Source organism: Parus major, chromosome 14 (genome assembly GCF_001522545.3).
Source record: "Parus major isolate Abel chromosome 14, Parus_major1.1, whole genome shotgun sequence".
NCBI lineage: Eukaryota > Metazoa > Chordata > Aves > Passeriformes > Paridae > Parus > Parus major.
In genome coordinates, this window is record NC_031783.1 from 12483322 (window position 1) to 12502909 (window position 19588).

General features: G+C 45.3%; 1 protein-coding gene across 2 annotated transcripts in view; it reads left to right on the forward strand.

Moving 5' to 3' along the window:
- The window catches only part of SDK1 (sidekick cell adhesion molecule 1), a 380447-nt gene that overhangs the window by 341413 nt on the left and 19446 nt on the right, over positions 1–19588 (forward strand). For both annotated transcript variants that reach the window (XM_015643063.3, XM_015643064.3), the window contains 5 exons: positions 5656–5771; positions 7457–7643; positions 8376–8513; positions 11532–11693; positions 12808–12933. In XM_015643063.3, coding sequence (XP_015498549.1) covers positions 5656–5771; positions 7457–7643; positions 8376–8513; positions 11532–11693; positions 12808–12933 — 729 coding nt within the window. The remainder of the gene's footprint in view (positions 1–5655; positions 5772–7456; positions 7644–8375; positions 8514–11531; positions 11694–12807; positions 12934–19588) is intronic.

Sequence of the window (19588 nt, forward strand, 5' to 3'; positions counted from 1 at the left end):
TAATTTATGTATCTTCGTGACTTTAATACCCTTAAAAAATTGATGTGACAAAACATAGCTACTGTACTAAATGTGGTATGCAAAGAGAGCCAAGTGTTTGCCTACCCAGACAAGATGGCCAGAGTTAAACAACTGCAGGTGTTCCAGACTCCCAAAGCCCTTATCCTGACAGCTGTTCTCTTTCTCTTCAGCCTTTCTTCTCCACTAAAATGGGTTGTCTTTCTCTTTTTTGTCTTTCTATTCTATGTCTTTCTATTTTTGCATTTTTGCTCTGTCTTCATCAACATTGATGAAGGTGAGAGAAATGTTTTTCAAGTTCTTCTTGTGTTCACTTCCACTGGTACATGAGGAGATGTTTCTATTTCTCTTACACTGATCTATACATACATTTGTATGCCAATCAAGATACATCAATATCCCTTGGAAAGGGGTATTTCCAACTAAAACCTGGCTTGAACAGCTGTTTTAGCCTCCTCCCCCATCCAGTTGAACATCTCAATGATGTGGAGACCAGATTGCTCCTTTGCTGAGACTCATTTCATGTCTCAGGGTGCCACAAGCCTGATGAAGTCAGTGTCACAAGCCTGGCAGGGCAGCAGTGGTGCCAAAGGAGAGGGCAGGAGCACTCAGGCCACACGTAGCAAATGGAGTGTGTTGGAGGGGTTGAGACCCACATCCCTGGAATGTGGCTCTGCCTCTCTTGGTGCCTCTGAACCACATCTGAGTAACCACAGAGAGCGCAGCCCCTGGAAAAAGCACCGCCTTCCATCAGGAGTTGAAGCCCAGCCTAAAACAGCCAGAAATTAGTGGGAAGTGTGTTTTACGTTCTAAATATAGCTTGTGGTGCTCTGTCACAGTGGAAAGCAGCTTCGCAGTAGCTGGTTTTGAAGCACAATTGACTAATTGTCATTGAGCTAATCAGCATCACTCACGAGCATTCCTGACACACCGCAAAGCTCCAGTCCTCCCACCACTCTTTCCCAGACTGGAAGAAAATGGCCAGTAAACACTGAACATTTTTATCTCATGCCACTTTTCCTTCATGCAAGGAGTGACTGCAGACATCTGCAGATCCACCTTTTTGGTCATTCCTGGGAGGTGCCATCCTCACATTTCTTCTCTAAGCCTGTACTGCAGGAAAACCCCTTGTGTTCCACTTTGCCTGTTCTGCAGATCAGTCTCACTGCTTTATCTGGTGACCTTCTGTTTGTTGTGTTGTGTTTGGCTTTAGAATCCACTAAACTATTGCTTATCTACACTGTGACTTGAAGGCAGTGGGTCCAGCTGAAGAAGCAGCAATCTCCATGTCACTGCAGGGATGTAACTTCAATACAGTGAGGATGGTTTAGGTTAGGCATCAAAAAGAATAATACAAGAGTTATTTTGTGAGTTATTGTTATATTATAGATATCCCTATTTTGTTTATTTTTAAAGTATGGGTATTACACAAACCCCTATTTTAAGAGTTGTTTAAGTAGAGAGATGCTGGCAGAGTTTGTTTGGGAATGACAGCACAATCCAGGAAGAAGACAGTGATTGAGATTACACATGCACATCTGACCAGTGAGCTGATCCCAGTGTGACCCAGGAGGAGGATGTCTGAGTCCTCTCCAAACCCTTTCAGCCCTATTTTCCATGACTGGAATCAGTGTGTAAACTTTGGGGGCTCAGGTGTGCAAGACTTCCCCATCAGCACAGCTGAACTGCAATATTACTGTGCTTTCTCCCTTGCTGTTAATCACTAGGTAGGTAAAATTACAGCTGATACTCAGAACATGCTGCAGCCACCCCTCCATTGTAATGTGGAGACAGATTAGAGGCTTTGGGGGCCTGGAGCTGTGTCTTTGTTCTGTGTTTATGAAGCACATTGTGCAATGAGATTCTGGCCTCTGGGTGCTAACACCAAAATGCAAACATATTGATTACTAGGGAATAAAGGCAGGCATGTTCTCCAAGTCATGCTTTGAAGAACTGGGGGGAAACACTGCTACATAGAAAAGGATCAGAGGTCTTCACAAAACAGAAATTTGCTTGGGATTGTTAGGGATCAAGCTGATACACAGGAAATCCTCCAGTCTCTTTCACTGTGTTTTTCTCCTCATTTTTGGCCTGCTTATTTATTTAAATGGCATGTGAGTATCAGAAAATTACAGGAAATCTTGCCCCAAACTTGTCTGTGAATGTCCTGCCAGAAACACTGCCACTGCAGAAACAATTAGAAAAGCAGTAGAGGAGAAATCCTCTGCTACCCAGAAACTGGAGCAGGTATAAGAGCAGTGAGGAATGCTTCACAAAACCAGTTATCAAGTTTGCCCAATAAATCACAAGGATTTGTAGCCTACCTGTGCCACAGAGCATCGTGGCGACTGTCACTGGGAAAAGGAATAGTAGTTCCATAGTGATGGAAAGCTCTGGGTGCCACACAGCCCAGAGAACAAATATCCCAAGTGAGAAGAGCTGGGGTGAACCTTCTGCAGAGACAGAGCTCTGGAGCAGGGAGGCCACTGGGGATTTAAAGCACCTTCACTTTAAAGGTTAGAAGCATTTGCAAGCTCAAATTGCCTGCAGTGAGAGCAGAGGCTGCTCAGTGCAGCTGGGAAATGAGGGCAGTGATATGTTTAAATGTGGATTTAGATGTGTAACTTTATTTATGGGCTCATTTTGACACTCTCACCACGTTTCTGGATAGATTTGTTGTCTTTAGGTGAGCCTGCCAACAGCAGCCCAGCCCATATTTGTTACTATTTGTTACTAATTACTACACAACCTGCTCAGTCTTTCTCCTTACGTTCTTGCTAAGAGAGAGTTTCAAGGAGACAATCTCAAAGGTAAATTGAAATCAGATAAGAAAAGAAATGTTTACAAATATCTGCATGAGATTCCAAGGCAGGATACGTGCACAGAATTCGCCTTCATGAGTACACAGATTTTTTTTTCAGGGAAAGTGAAATGCTTTCCACCTGCCAAGAGCTGTGTTTGGACCCTCGGGGGTCTGTGTCGCTCCTGCTATAGTTGATAATGTCACTAACACCTAAAGCAGTGTGAGGTATGCAGCTCTAACCTTGCTTTTTATGTATTTGAGATTTCAACAGCCATGAAAAATTCCGAGCTCAGTAATCTTGAAGTGCATTCCTAGAAGGTAAAAAGCCTTTTGAATTCACCTTTAAAGTGCACTTGCTTTTATTTGCACAGGCTATCCATACATTCACAGAATGATTTGGGGTTGCAAACAGGTGGGATCTTCAGGGATGTGTTTCCTTCTTTTTGAAGTATTTCACTTCACCCTTAATGGAACGTGCTGTCGGCACAGAGCCACATCAAGCGTCAGCAGCGCTCTTCTGCTGTCCCTCGCTGTCAACAAGAAATCTGTGCTTAGAGGAGGAGAGACACATCAGCCTTTGAAAGTTGAACAGAAGGACAGACTCACAGGGTACAAAACCAAACAATTTGCATCTCCTGGAGGCTCTGGGGTAGTGAAGAGAAATGTCTTTTTCCACACATTCTTTTTTTTCGTTCCTCCCATCAAATTTTCCGCCACTGTGCCAGCAGAAGTGCAGCTCCAGTCGCGAGTGTGTCGGTGCAGAGTTATCACTGGCAGCTTTTAACCACTGTGTGTCTTACATGTGCTGCATGAAGGGGTTGAGGAAAAGCAGTGTTTTTCTGGCAGTGGGTTGTACACGCCGTCTCCTCTGATGGTCACATCTCAGAAGCAGTGTTTGTTCCAGGCTGGCGCGTGGCATCCAAAGAAAAATGCTCTTGTAGGTGCTGCTCTTGTAGGAGCTGGGTGTTGAGAGCGCTGTGAAGCTGTCAGCTCAGGACTGACAGTGGTGTCACTCCCTAGAAAGGAAATACACTGCTAAAGGGACCCTTTTTCCTCTGTATTGTACATGTTCCTGTTCCCCTGAGCGTGTCATCCTGGCAGATCTCCAGGATGTGTTTTCAGCTGTGCTGTCTGTGATCAGTTTGGCCTCATGTTATGGTTTGTGCTGTGAAATTCTGCAAATCTTGAGGTTTTTGGTCCCTAACAGCGCTCCCTTGCACTGAGGGCAAGCAGCCAAGCAGCGAGCACAGAAGGCAGGGCAATAATTAGACAAGTGCACCCTTGTGACCAAGCTGGGGTTTACTGATGGTCACTGTCACCTCATGTATTCGCCATCCAGCCAAAAAGGAAACAAAAAAAAAACCCACAATAAATAAACAGTTTTAACTGAGCCCTGGGACAAAGGCTATTTTCAATTTTACCTTTCACGTTTTAATTGTATGGCAATAATTTTGCAATAGAGTTGCCGATGGCAAACATGCAAAAGACATTAACTTTATTTATGTTTTGGATTATTAATGTGGCTGTTAAAATTCCTCCAGTTAGTTTTGATTGAATTGTTTTTTTGTGCGATTCTGTCGTTTAATGGAGCGGTAAATAAGAATTTCTGATAATGAGCCCAAGCATCTGTCACAACAACCTGGCGCTGGTTATTAACATTTCCATTAACGGCAGGGTGGGCAGTGATAATATGGAAACCACACAGTTAGAACAAAATAAATAGTTGGTGTCAGGCTGAGTGGGTGTTAATTACTTTTTTATTTTATAACTCTGGGGGGAGGGAGTATTGGTAGAAAAGTGTGGCTTATGAAGGTCATTCTCTCTTAAGAAAGAAGTCTCCAGAGGAGCAGCTAACCAGGGCTATCCAGTGCAAGCGGTGAATATTTTATCACTTCTATTTATGGCCCAGAAAGGGACAGAGGGAACAGAGACAACTTTCTCAGGGGGTCTGGCAGAAGGCTATGGCACTGTGAAGACAGAGAAAGGAGGAGTGTAGCCTTTGCCCTGCCTTTCTCTCCCCACTTCTGGAGTTTGAGCAGGACACGCTTCGGCACCTTCTCTGTGAGCAGAACAGGAGGAGCTGCTTTGTTAAAACTTGCCGGGGGCTCAGACAGCAGGTCGGGAGAACAGAGCGTCCTCAGTAGCTGCTGGGGAGGAAAACCCACCTGAACCAGGTTGGATCCTGACAAAGGGAAGGGATGGAGTGACCCAGGTGCACTCAAAAGTTGGTTTTCTAGCAGAGCACAATGCAAACAAGAAATGCCATCAGGAGCCAAAGAGGGTCGGTGTGTGCATGAGAAGGTGTAATCAAAGTGGAGCTAACAAAAAGTCATAGTAGGAAACTAAAAGTCATTCTGTCATACATAAAATGTTAGTGAATTGATTAGCAGCTGACTGGGTTTGGAGGTAATTTCAGGCAGTATTTTGGCCCAAAGTCTTGCTGCTGAGTGGCATTTTAGCTGATGGTGGCAGGGGCTGCCTTGCTCACCAGGAACAGCTGATCAGGAGCACCAGCTGCTGCTAAAGGTGAGCCCCAAACTACCTGGGAACCAAGGCAAAATTTTCCTTTCTTTTCCAAAGCTGCTGGCAGGATTGAGTTGATTCAGTGTCTAAGCCAGCCTGCGTGGAGCAGAGCACAGCCACGTCCCGAGGCTCAGCTGCTCCTCACTCCTCTTGCGCCGAGACATCCCGATGACGCAGATACCCTGGGGCTGGCTCACTGCTGACTTGTGGCATAAACAGAGTCTGTCCTGGGTCTTTCTGCAAATGAAAAACCTGGATATGAGCTAATTCTGCTTGTCACTGTTAATTCTTCTGTCCTCCTTCCTCCCTAGCACCGGCACTGGCCCCACAGAACATCCAAGTCCACTCCCTTTCCGCGAGCCAGCTGGAGCTCACCTGGGACCCCCCTCCTGCCGACAGCCAGAACGGGAACATCCAAGGCTACAAGGCAATCCTCCCGTTTCTACTGCTTTCATTTATCTTGCTTGGCATTGCTATTTACTTGTGAGAGAGCTCTACAAAGTGCAGTCGCCCTTGCCGCATAAGGCAAATTAGAACAGTGCTCAGGCTGCAGTAGGGAACGGCAGCAAGTCCCAAAACCAAAAGAAAGAGAATGAGATTGGGAGGGGGGAGGAGAGAAAAGGGAGAGTGTGTCGTTATTTATGGAGAAGGAGAGCATGGGGAAACAGGGAATGCAGATAAGGAGGCAGCTGCACTTATGCAGGCAACATATCTACTCCAAAAAGCAGCACAGATACACAAGAGCTGGGGGCAAGAAATGTCTTTAAGAAAATTAACTGAGCTTTCCCTCCATCAAATGCTACAAGCCTTTAGGAAGAGCAGAATTTTCTCCCACCTGGAAGCCTGAGCCAGGTCAGATTTTGGAAGCATTGTTTTATTTCCTTAACTCTAACAAAATTAAATCAGAGTATTAATTGCATTTGGTTTGCAGGAGATGAGCACGTTGCAGAGACACGCTGCTCAGCTTCTCCAGCATGAGAATGGACCCTCAGAGAGTGGGAATGGGCAAGTCTACAAACACTGGAGCTTGGCTTGGGTTCAGTGTCTGGCTCTGCCTCTCTCCATGAATTTAGATCCATAAGTGAAGGAAAGCCAAGCCAATGTGAATAATCTGGCATCCCTTCTTGGCAGCAGCAAGCATCCTTATATATCAATCCCTGTCCTTTCCTTTTTGTACGTTTATAGATGGCTTCAGCAGCTTGGCTTGGAGAGCCAAGGTGGAGTCTTGCCTTGGCTTGTTCTCTCAGCTCTCTGGCTTGCTTTGGCCTGTTGTAATGCTCTCACTGCCAGGCCTGTCCAATAAGTAGGGCTGGCACCAATTTTCCACTTGGAAACAACTTCTCTGAAGCCTAATTTTATGGCATCAGGGTAAAAATTATGTAATGGAAGAAGGGGTAAAAGCACCTCATGGAACTTTAGGGAGAATGTTTGTTACCCTCTCCATGAGGGCATTTACCTGGCTGGGCTGTGCTGTGAACACCAGTGGTGTGACTGCTGTGAGTGTGCAGAGGGGAGTTGTGGACCATCAGGATGCCAATTGCTGACAGGCAGCTTGCATTGCAGGGAGTGTTTAAACTGACCTGTCCTCACTGAAGCCTGGCAGCTCATACCTGCTGTCATTAAGCCATATTCTTCAGCCTTTACTCTGTTTCTGGGTGATGTACTCAGCTACATGGTCTCATTGGACTCAGGGGAATTTGCTAAGGAAAAGATTTGGCATGTGCTGATAGACCAGAGTATCCCAACTATCAGAGGAGTCCAGGGCAAGATTACACTGCCTTTATGGTTGTTTCGTAGCTGCAATAGTCAAGTATTTTCTAGGTCTAGGATATATTAAAACACATGACAGGATGAGAGAATTCCCTCCAGTTGTGCCAGAGGAGGCTCCAATCAGATATTTGGGAAAATTTCTCCAAAAGAAAGCGTGGTCAAGCATGGTGGTGCCCAGGGAGGTGGTGGAATCACCAAGCCTTGAAGTGTTCCGAAGGCGAGTGGATGTGGGTCTTTGGAGCATGGTTTAGTGGCAAATCTGGAGGCTGATGGTTGGACTCATGATCTTAGAGGCCTTTTCCAACCTTTATAATGCTGGGATCCGTCTCGCTGTCCCAACAGATTTATTACTGGGAGAGCGACTCTCTGAACGACACGGAGAAGGTGAAGGTCCTGTTCCTCCCGGAGACGAGCGTGCGGCTCAAGAACCTGACGAGCCACACGCGGTACCTGGTCTGCATCTCCGCCTTCAACGCGGCCGGGGATGGCCCCCGGAGCAGCCCTGCCCCGGGCAGGACACACCAGGCGGGTATGGGACCTTGTCCTGCTCACCTGGGCACACACCAGGGGAAATGGGGGCGTGCAGGAGGGCACAGCTGATTGGATTTACGTTGTAGGGGTCTTGAAAGCAGGGAAAAAAGCGTCAGATCAGTGGAGTGTGAGGAAAGGGAATGATAACAGCTGAAATGAGAATGGAGTGGCAGAAGGACCAGCCCCTAAACAAAGCTGGTCCAGAAGGAAACAGTCTGTGGCTCTGTTTCTGGTTTCTGCTGCCACACCTGGAGATCAGAAGGAACTCATCTCCTGTGCCTGGAAGTTGCCCTGATGTTCCTGTGAGAGTATAAGCATGCTTTTTAAAATTCCTCCCTATTTTTTTTTTTTAAAGCTGGATCAGCAGCCTCCCAGACTGGCTGAGCAGTCCCTGTGCTGGATGGGCTGGGAATGCTCTGGCACAGGGTGAAGGCAATGCCCTTGGTGCTGGCTGTGAAAAGGAGGTGGCTCCCTTCTGAGGGCCCTTCCCTTCCATACCCTGTCTCCTTGTTTGCTGTGGAGGTTCAGTTTTGCAGCTGACTGGCTGTATTTTTAGGACAGGCTACATTTCTGACTGATTATGGAACATTTGGATACAACTGACAAATCCAATTCTCAGCTTGTTTCCTTTAGATTTAGGCTGGGCAAATAAAGCAATGTTTTATATAATATATATGTATATCAGATTGACTGCTGCTGCTGCAATTCAATCTGTGTGCAATCCTTTCAGCACCCAGTGCTCCCAGCTTCCTGGCCTTCTCTGAAATCACCTGCACTACCCTCAACGTGTCTTGGGGCGAGCCAGCAGCAGCAAATGGAGTCCTGCAGGGTTATCGAGTCGTCTACGAGCCTCTGGCTCCTGTCCAGGGTAAGAAAGACCTCTGATCATACATATTCATGGAGAAATGACATAATAGTACTGTAGGACCTTTCATCTCTGCCTGATTTCCTCCTTGCTCCGTGCCGTTTTCCGAGAGAAGCCAGGTGGCAAAGGGTAAATAAAACAATTCCACTTTTGCCAAAACGCTTCAGCGAGCCATAATACTGTGGAATATAGCTTTTGTCTTGTCTTCTGTCATTTTCTTGCACAAACTATAGCCTGTGTGATTTGAAAAGTCATTTTACAGCCGTCATTACCTGGTCTGGGCGAAGAGGAAGCTCAGCCTGGGAGTGCCTGATTGTCTCCACGTGTTGCCTTTGAAACTGCTGAGTAGGCTCCATCCCAGAATAGTTGTCAGGCACATTTGTGTTGCTTATCACATCGTGTGTCACTTCTGTTATCACAGAGATTGCCCAGGCATCAAATGTGCTGGTCATCACTGGCAGCACCTCTGCTGTGAGGGAGGATAACAGGGCAGAGACGTGCTTGTGTCTCTTCACACGGAGTCTTCAGGCAGCATTTTTAACCCAGCACTAGAGTTCACTTAAACCACAACAATGTCCTGGCCACAAACGTTCCATTAATTTGCCAGAACAGCAACAGAGAAGGATTTGGCAGTTTCTCTGAAAACAAATGTAAATTCATTCCAAAGGTGAATTAGAAAAGATGACATAGTTTGTGGATGGCCTTATTAATATTTTTAAATTCCTGGTAGATTGCCAATAGTTCAATAGGATGTCCAGCTTTGGCAGCGTGACAGCAGGGAGAGTAATTTCAGCCATTGCCAATCCATTTTAAACTCTTTTCCAAAGAAATAAGGGTATCAATCACTTGTATTTGCTTCTCCTGTAAGGAATAATGATCTATATTGTCTGGATATTCCATGTCTCGTGCACAAAGTTAAACTCAGGATTAAAAACACCAGAATAAAAGCACTGTCAGCCTTTATGGCTGGCAGGTCTGAGCACAAAGAGCTAATACAGGAAGCATTTCTAATTCTGGCCAAGAAATGTGCACAGGGTATGCAGGAGGTTCAGGCTGGTTGGGCATTTCCTCCCTTTTCTTCATTCCTACACAATGTTATAGAATACTTTCTTCCCCTGAAAATATGGAAATGTCAAATCATGTTTTCTATGCATGTATGTGACTTAACATCCTTCAGAACCTTTGTTGTCCTTTCTTCTCTTCCCCACCTCTGCCTGTGTTACCTCTGACTCCAGCTTGTCTCTCCTTCCCCTCTGGAAGATTTCTGATGTGAGCAGGGAGGTTATGGAGGGTTCTTCCTCAGATACAAAATATTTGCCTAAATTTATTTTCCAGTCTTTACCTACCATTTGCTCTTGTGCCAACATTTTTCTTCCAGCAAAGATTTTTATTCTCCTGCCATGGAAAAGAATCCCTTCCCTGATGCCATCATTTTCACAGACTCACAAATATTCCAAGTTGGGAGGGACCCACGTGGATTATCAAGTCCAGCTCTTAAGTAAATGTCCCACATTCCTCCATGTGAGCACTGCAGTGCAGCAACCTGGATGGACTGGACCCTCTTTTGGAGCTTTTCTCTTTCATATTTTGACTTTCCACCCATCCTTGATTTTTGGCTGAGCATCCTCCTGTGGTGGCACCTTCTGCCTTCCCACTCATCAGCCACCACTTCCCTGCCCATTTTTCCAAGCTTTCCAGCAGTGCTCTGTTCTTTAGCACAGTCTTATCCCTGCTTGACCTTTTATTGTTTAAGCTTTACACTGTTAAGTTTTACACAATAATAGACAACAAAATTGCCCCAGAGCCTTTTTCAACAGGTTTTTTTTTCCCTTTTTCTTTCTGGAACATAACTTGAAAATGACAAATACCTCCTGATTTGTCTCAGAGAAATGAAATAGTTCACCTGTGGAAGGAGGGAGCACTTTTACTGCATCCTCGTTAGCCAAGGAAAAGATTCCCTGAGTTATAAATCGTATCTGGAAGAAGACTTTGAACAGAAATCACTTGGACATTACTTTTTATATAAGTGATTAAAACTGAAAGCATCATCTTGATTTGCATAAAATAAGCATCTGGATTGAAAATATCTTCCCTCTGCATTTTTTTGGAAATTTTTGGAAAGATAAAGTAGCAGGCAGCCATTTCTAGTGGGAAAACCCTTCTGCTTCCTACCTTCTTGGTTTGAAATGTGTCATGTACATATACAGACCCAAAAAACCACCAGAAATACACTCTAAATTTGAACTTTCTATTCTGTAAAATCTTTTATAAATCAAATTCTTTCTTTTGACTTATTTCTAGAAAATTTCAGTGAAAGCCAGATTTTTTGTTTTCAGACCACTCTCGGTCCTTTATCCAGCACTGAGAACCTAAAGGCAAAACTAGCTATGAACTTTGATGAAGGGAACAACTCTGATTTTAATTGATCCCTGTAAGAAAAATTCTGAGAGAGTGAGAAGAGTGAGACACAAGTCACAGCTCCAGCCTTGTTTAAGCTCCCAATGCTTTGGTTGCATCCCCAGTTGTCGTGGCGTTTGTACCCCCAAGGTTCATCCTTCACTCTGCATCCACGTGGGATGGTGGATGTGGCAGGATGAGCTGAATGGGACAAACCTGGCCCTTTTTCCTCCTCCAGACCATGTTGCAGGTTATTTGGGGAAGCAGCAATGGAGAAATGCTTGCTTGGGAAGCAATCTGGAATGTGCACTCCTCTTCGTTTACCTCCTCCTTTCTTCCCAGAATAATTAGTGAAGTTACATGTAGTCTCTTGGTAATTTCCCAGTTGTGTTGTAAGGTTTTTTCCTTGTCAGTACCCACTTATCAAGCTTAAACTCTAATTATACTTATCAGTGCTGAAAATTGCCTATTATCACTACTTAAACTCCTGCTAATTGTAAGAAATACTTTCTTAGCAAACTGTTAGATGATTTTACTTACCATCTAGATGTAATAAGCTCCACTTGATTTCTGTTTTTGCATTGAAATTCCCTCTTATTTTTTTTCTCTGTGTGGCTGTTCCAGGGGTGAGCAAGGTGGTGACTGTGGACATTAAGGGGAACTGGCAGCGCTGGCTGAAGGTCCGGGATCTCACCAAGGGCATGACCTATTTATTCCGAGTGCAAGCCCGAACCATCGCCTATGGACCTGAGCTGCAAGCCAACATCACAGCTGGGCCAGCAGAAGGTGAGGGGGTCTGTGAAAACAAATCACAAGTCACAGATCACTTCTACAAACACAGGCCACCAGCAGGGAATGCTGCACTCAGGGCTTCACGTGAGTTCCCAGCTCCAAGGAGAAGCTGAGTCATGGGATGTGATTCAGTGTGTTTCACAACTGCCTCGAAGAACATGTTTCCTTTTTCTTCCTGAAACCTAGAAGTCTAATGTGAATAAACAAAATACTGTGAATAAATCATAATGCAAACAGGCCAGCCAGGGATTTTCCGAGCTGCAGCCTGACAGAGCAGTGCATAATTCTGACTGTACTGCTCTGCAGTGGGAGGCTGAACTGGAGTAGCTGCTGAAGCCAGCAGAGGTTCCTGGATGCAAAACCAAAAAGAATTTACAATTGTTCTCTCTTGACACGTTGGTTTATGCAGCAGGAGAGATCTGTGGATTTCCTGCTGTGTCAAGAGCAGCTGCAGGGCAGCGTTCCCCACTTGGTTCAGGGCCTGTACCCAAAAGAGCTGGTTTTCCCATTTGATCAGTGACTTTGGTAAACAGATAATCCAACAAGGTAAATGCCCTCCAATGATACCAACCTGTCAGGTAAGTCACAGAGCATCGATGCAGCTCTGATTTTTGTTTGTTTCCCACTTCAACAGCCTAACTCTCCCAGCACAGACCAAGTGTAGGTCAGGAATCCTTTCTAAAGTGACCATTGTATCTTCCCAAGCCAATGGGCAGTGCCTGTCCCATGAATCTCTCCATGAACCTCATGGGCTGGTTTCACCTCTGAAATGAGAAATAGCAGTGACAGTGGGTAAAATGAAAGTCCTTTTTCCTCTTGCTTTCTTAACACAGTTACTTTATTCTTGGGGCTATCACCTGTAGAGTTGGACTTCGATAATCCTAGTTGGGTCCCTTCCAACTCAGGATATTCCATGATCCTATTACCTGTAAACCCCATTGACATGTAACTGCTGGTACTGGAGCTAGTGAAGAAATCAGGTCAGTAGCCCATAGAGCTGGTTTATGCTGCATATTTGTTGACCAACACTGCAAGATAATCTTTCCCCTCTCTCAGCAGAAGCAATTCATGCTGCACCCTCATTTTCTATTCTCTTTTCCTCCTTCAGGGTCTCCTGGCTCCCCTCAGGAAATCCTGGTGACAAAATCTGCTTCTGGGCTGACGCTGCAATGGACTGAGGGAGATTCAGGAGAAAAGCCCACAACTGGCTACATTATAGAGGCACGACCCTCAGGTAAGCCCTGGGAAATACAGGGAGTTTGATGTCATCATTTCCCTTCCTTCAGTCCCTGCTGAACTGGAGAGGCTGTTTGTCATCCCAGTAAGGTAATGGGATTTTGTGAGAGAATGTGTTTCCAGCCAGTATTAAGATGTTAGTGGTTTATTATGTGTTTAGCATATTTTCTCCTCTTTAGGAGTAGTCACAGAAAATTACCCCGACTACTCTGACTTTCACTGTGCTACATCACTGGAAAATCATCCAACAGATGAACTAATAGAGTTAATAATTAAAACTCATTTAAATGCTTACAGCATCTTTCGTGAGCAAGGACTAATAAGTATTTGTGAGCTGTATTTTGAGGACCACAGATAGAAATCTGTCTCCTTCTGCAGCAGAGCACAGCAGCTAATTACTGTTTTAATGTTAATAATAGGGCCAGGGCTTCAGCAGCACATACACATTTCTTCCCCCATTTGTTCTGCAAGGAGGACGTTGAGGCAGGGGGAAGGAATTCCCCATCACCACAGTTTTTATTGGTGCTTTCCCAGAGCTCCTTTGCTCCTGGGATTTGCATCTTAGTGAAGCTGCTCTCTGCTTTTTTCCCAGAATGTTCCCCGACATGGACAAGGTAATTTATGTGCTCCAGCCTGATTGCAGCTTGGTAGCCCTTGCAAATTCAAAGAGCACAGATTTCCTGGGAACTGAGTCATTAAGGAAAGCCAGTGAGTGCTGCCAGGCCTCTGTGTAATCTCCCTTGATAACTTCCCTCCACTCTGACAGGGGATGTTGATAACCACTCTGTTCAGGATCAGTTTTCCAGCTGGTGATACATCCACCAGCTCCTTGTTCCACGTGGGCTGTGTGTGAATGTCACCAAGTCAAAAGCTTTGCTGAAGTCAGGATAGATGATGTCTGCTCTTTCTCCTCTATTGACAAGGTCTGCTACTCTGGCACAGAAGGAAATTAGATATGATATATACTTGACATAACCATCTTGGCTGCTGGTTCTTTCCTTTTCACTTCTAGGTGCTTGCACACTGCTTGATTATATATGGATTAAATTAATTTATATCTGTTTGATTAGGTGGAGGATCCTGTTGTTTGTTAGTGTCTTGAATGTAAGGTTCCATTTAAAACCAATGATTTTAAATACATTTAACCAGACCAGTAAGAAAATTATTGAGGTCATCTCTGAAGATGCAGATTTCCATACCTGCATCTGATAGAATTTGATCTGTAGTGAGGCTCTGCTCTGATCCTAAAAATATTTTTATTTCTGTCATTTAATTTGACAATTGTTTTCAAAATAAAAGCGAGGGAAATACAAACCTTCACAAAGCATTGGGGTTTCCCAGAGTGATGAAATTTGTTTTTAATTAGAGTCATGACACTGCTGTGCTTCTATTTCACCTACATCAGCTTTTTTGAGTTCTGTCCTTATTTCTTCTGAGGCAGAAACTATTTTCTTATTTTGAACAGCATTGTTAGGTAGCAAGTTAAACCAAATTTCATCTGTTCATTTAAAATCACTTACCAGCTTACATTTCCCCCAGAAAGGTTTTTTTTTTGTGAGTCAGAGTATTTTAGGGGGAAACCTGCAGCCATCATCTGCAAGCTTGGCAATGCAGCTCATTCAAGTGGTGACATTGGAAACTCATCCACTCGACTCCCCATTGGAATTGAACAAACATTTCACAGCTCATGGCTTAGGATGGAGGATTTGGGGCCCACTCCTTTTGAGCAGGAAGAAAATAGTCCCTCCAAGGCAGGTCTGAGCTGCATTAACCCAGGGTCACTTCTGCTGGCCCCTCTCCACTGATCCTGGAAACGCACACAAGAGTTCTTATTCTCCCACTCTTGCAACCTGACTGTTGAGGCATTTAATTCCTCTTCAGATTATTTTAATCCTATTCATACTGCTGTAGCAAATGAACTCGGCATTTGTATGCTGGATTCTCATCCTTCGTTCTGGTTGCAGCTGTAGGAAGCGTGAAATGTGATCCAGGAGAGGAGACAGACTAATTGGAAGATTTGCTTATTCCACCCAAGCATTGGCTTCCTCTCTGTGCTGCTTTTCTTCCTCATCTCTGCATGGAAGAGTCTGAAATCTGAATTACGAGCTTAACAAAAGCAGGGAACTAATTCCTCCTCTCAGGGCTGGTCATTTGGAGCAGCTCCTGTTTTAATATCATTCTAAGAATTTGCTTTTGCATGTTGATTTATACAGGTAGTAGAGTGTGGATTGGAGCAACCTTTGTTTTTAAGGAGTTGTTCCAAGAGAAGAGCAGTTGACTTGTGCTCTTCACATAAAATCAAAAAAGGAAAAGATATTTATCCTTCTGAGGTCAAAAAAGGGGCGTTGAGCAGACAGATGAAAAGCTTTAGCTTGTTGCCAATATTTAAATGCAATACCACTACCTTAGTGTTTCACATCTCAAGTGTCATCTATTATAGGCCTCATTACCCCAAACGTTAAATGCTGTATCATCTCATTTTCCCTGCCGTAGCTCCCTGCCAAGAGTCTTCCATCAGAGTAGGAGGATGGCTTTCTGTCAGAAATGGCAAGCCCTACTCCCTTTTGTCACTTCCCTTCGAATTTTGTGGAGCCCTGCTGTGTCTCCCAGGGCTCTGCTGCCCTGCTGGGTTTAGCAATGGTGGCAGCAGGCAGCTGAGACTGCTCATTTGATTTCCCTGTTTCTCTGCTGGCTTTATGGAAGGTGACCAGGCTCACTACCTCCTCTGCATTTTGAGTACATTCACACACAGGGATGAAGCAGGCAAACCAATATTTTTCCCAGAGTGATCTGTGCTAGAGGAAGACATTACAGAAACAGAAGAGTTTTTCTTTTCCTTCAACTTCTCTGTCCTTGGAGAAATGGATTCCAGTTTAGCTCCTTGTGCATTACAAGAAATGCAATTAAGCAGGCTCTGTCTCTGCCACTGTAAGTGCTCCCCAGACATCAGCTGTGCTGGCTGAGGAATGGGGAATAGATTGTGCCCTCAGCTTTTCCATACAGAGCAGAAGACAAATGGCACAGTGATGTTAAGGTTCCCAGTGCTGCTGGGAGGAATGGAACAGCTGGCTTCACCCCTCTTTTCCCAGCTCCAGGTCACATCCAAAGGTTCCTGTCACTGTGCTTTAGTGGTGGGCATGTGTCCTGTAGATTCCCAGCAGTCTCAGCCAGAGCTGCCTTCCTGGTGCCCTCCATCTGCAAGGGAGGTGTTTGTGAACCAGCCTGGGGATCCACATGCCAGGAGTGCACCTGGATGTGGAGCTGCCCCAGCAGACCTCCACCCCTGGATCTGCCTGTGCAGAGCAGCTGTGTGGGGTCAGTCTGCCTCACAGAATCATTTCAATTGGAAAAGACTTAAAGTCATCAAGTCCAGCCATAAATCAAACACTGCCACATCCACCACTAAACCACGTCCACAAGTGACACATCTTCCTGGCTTCTGTCCCTCAGAGAGCCTCCCTGAGCCAGGACAAGTAGAGGGAGATATCCTTTTCTGCTTCTTCTCCCCACCACAGTTTTGGACTTTTTGTGCTTTTCCCAAGCAGGGGATGATGTCAGGCAACTGGAAGAGAATTGCACCTTAATGGAATGGTCTGGATTGGAAGGTACCTTAAAGGTCAGCCAGTTCCATCCCCCTGCCATAGGCAGGGACACTTTGTATTAGACCTGGTGGCTCCAAACCCTGTCCAGCCTGGCCCTGGACACTTTCAGGGAATGGGGCAGCCACAGCTTCTCTGGGCACCCCGTGCCAGGGCCTCAACACCCTCACAGGGAGGAATTTCTCCCTGATATCCCATCTATCCCTGCCCTCCAGCAGTTTGAAGCAATTCCTCCTTGTCCTGTCACTCCATGCCCTTGTAAAAAGTCTCTCTCCAGCTTTCAAGATGATGAGTTCCATGAAGACAACAGACATTTTGGGAAAGAACCCGTCTACTTGGAGTGGGAATTGTCTACCTCATAAATGCTGGGTTTGCTTCCCACGCCCTGAGGGCAGCTCTCACTTTAGTTTCTTTTCTGGTGTCTTGAGTAGTGTTTTTCTGTTTTCTTCCTTTTCTATTTATTTTTAACCAAATGAGGGAGCACAGTGTCAAACATGGACACGAACCAGCAGAAGTCAGTAAATTCAAAGTGAAGGGTGCAGCTGCATCCCCGGCATCTGCCATGGGGCCTTTTTCGCTTCTGCTGGCGAGCGACACACCGGGGCTGACAGTTTGTCAGCCTTCACTTCCCATTCTTGTCCTTCCACTGCTTTGCATGATAATCCAGCCCTTTGCCTCTGACAAACAGAGCCACGTTTTAATCGTGTCCTCTGTAGGAGGAACACCAGTGGCATTCAGCCGGGCCTTAACTCTCAGCAGCTTCTCCCCTCATAAACCTTCTAATGTGTAATTAGGAGGGAGCTTTATGGCCCAGCTCTCCTGCTCTGAGAGGGGACTGCTGGTGTTTAAAACCCAAATAACTGACAGCTCTCCATGTCCTGGGTTGTCAGTGGTTGGGTTTAGTGGAGCTGGGAGCCTCCCTGGCTGAGTGACAGCTTTATTTAGCGTGGAGACCCTGATTAATGGCCTGTGACGCCGGGCTGGCCACAGGGCTACGGCCGGCAGAGCAGCTCCTCTCCAACACGGGCTGGACACAGCGTTAGGGCAGAGGTGGCTTCACCTTCCCCTGACACTCAGATCCTCTCTGAACATCAAGCTCAGATGGGACAGAGGCATCGAGGCTGGGAGGTGAAGAGCAAATCTCCCATCAGCAGGAGCTGGGGTGGGGCAGGGCTGGGGAAAACTGGGCAGAAACAAAGAGCAAAGAAAAATATTTCATTTTTGAGGAGCGCTCGCTTCTCCATCACATGTTTAAGAGGCTGAGTGGCCAGAGAAAGGCAGCAGGGAATGAAGATGGGGACTGATGTGACTGAAAAGAGAAAGCAAGGGCAGCCTCCCTCGGGATGTCCCTCTGAGCCCTGCACCTGAGCCCTGCAGAGTGCTGCAAACTTTGCTCTTCCCAGAGGTTTCTAAGAGTTAATACCCAGCTGATGTCCCAGCCACAGCATGTGCATCTTTCCTCCCTAAACTGAGCAGAAAATGCTTTGTATGGTACACTAATGATTTTCTACTGAACTTAAAGGCCAGTCTTTGCTGTCACAGGTGACCTTCTAATGAATTCTCTTTCAGCTGAACTTCTAACATTTAGAGCACATCTGGTTTTGAGGATGGGGGGAGAGGTGCAGTGAAGGAAGTCACAAGTGTGAGTTCAATATTTAATCTCAAAGTTCACTGCTGGAATAAAGTGATTATTTAGTTTGGATATATCTGATTGTGATCATTGTCTACAAAAGGGGTCTGGATGTTTCAGGTGCATATCAGGTAAATTAATTGAGGCTCTGGAACTAAAAATCTGGTTGGCCAGGGCTTGGGAAGCCACAGTGCTGTGCACAGGGGTCAGCAGTGGGGAAGATTTAGGACATCTGCCCACTGTATCTGCATCAGCACCTCTGGGACCCCAGGGACAATGAGCTGGGTCCCATTTTAGAATCATTAAGGCTGAAAAAGACCTCCAAGATCATCGAGTCAAACCATTAACTCAGCACTGATAGTCTTACCCTAGGGAAAAAAAACAAGTTTTGATAAAGATTCTTAGAGTGAATGAAAGGGACCTGGGCCAGTGACGACGTGGCCACCAGCCAGAGCATCTCTGAGTCCCTGTGAGACAGAAATACCACTGAAGAAGGATCCTTTGCTGCCCCACAGCATCACCACCATAGCCAAGGGGACAGAGAGGAGGAAATGCAATGTTGACCTCTCAGGGGTGGTTTTCCCAACTTACTGCAAGCTTCACAGAGCAGTTAAATTTACACTTCTTGGTCTGTTGGGTTTTCTGCAGTGTGCACCCTGATAGGTTTGAGAAAATGAGTGAGAAAGTGTGTGTCTGAACAGTCATGTTTGTTGTAATGAGTGCTGAACATTCACTTTTATTGTTGCTTTTTCTTCCCCTGTTTAAGTGGCTTTGAATGCAAACAAATTACTTTTCAGACAATTCACAATGGGCTCAAATTCTCTTATTGCTGTTTACAAATGTGTTTATGAAAGCTTAGGCAATTCTAGCAAATATGGCAATATTTTATAGTAGTGAGATGCATCTTCTGAGTATCAGTGGCTGCAACAATCCAACTTTGAAAATGCATCCCTCACTCCACCCTCTTCAGAGAAACTAAATCCCAAACTCCCTTTTTATTACATTGTTACTTTATGTGGTAGAAATAATCTCGGCTTCTATTGCCCTGTAAAAGGGAAGTCAATATTTTATCTCTTGTTTTATAGCCATTGTAATACCCAGCTAATACATAACAATGGTACATTATGATAACTTCATTATGGTCTGATCATGCTGGTGAATAATGTATTGGTCCAAGTTTTAAGCATGGCAGGAAAATTACCTATTTTTATTGTTCTTTGGTGTTTCTCAAATGCAGCTGGAACAATAACATTCCAGCCTGCTTTTTGCATCCGCTGAGACTGCCAATCCTCCTGACCAGAAAAGCTGTGGTTTGGGGGCTGTTACTCATTGTGTGTGTCACCAGACGTGCAGCGTGGTGCAGATCACTGAGCCAGTATTTACTGGTGCCAAAGCTAAAACATTCACATGGAAATGCACCTGCA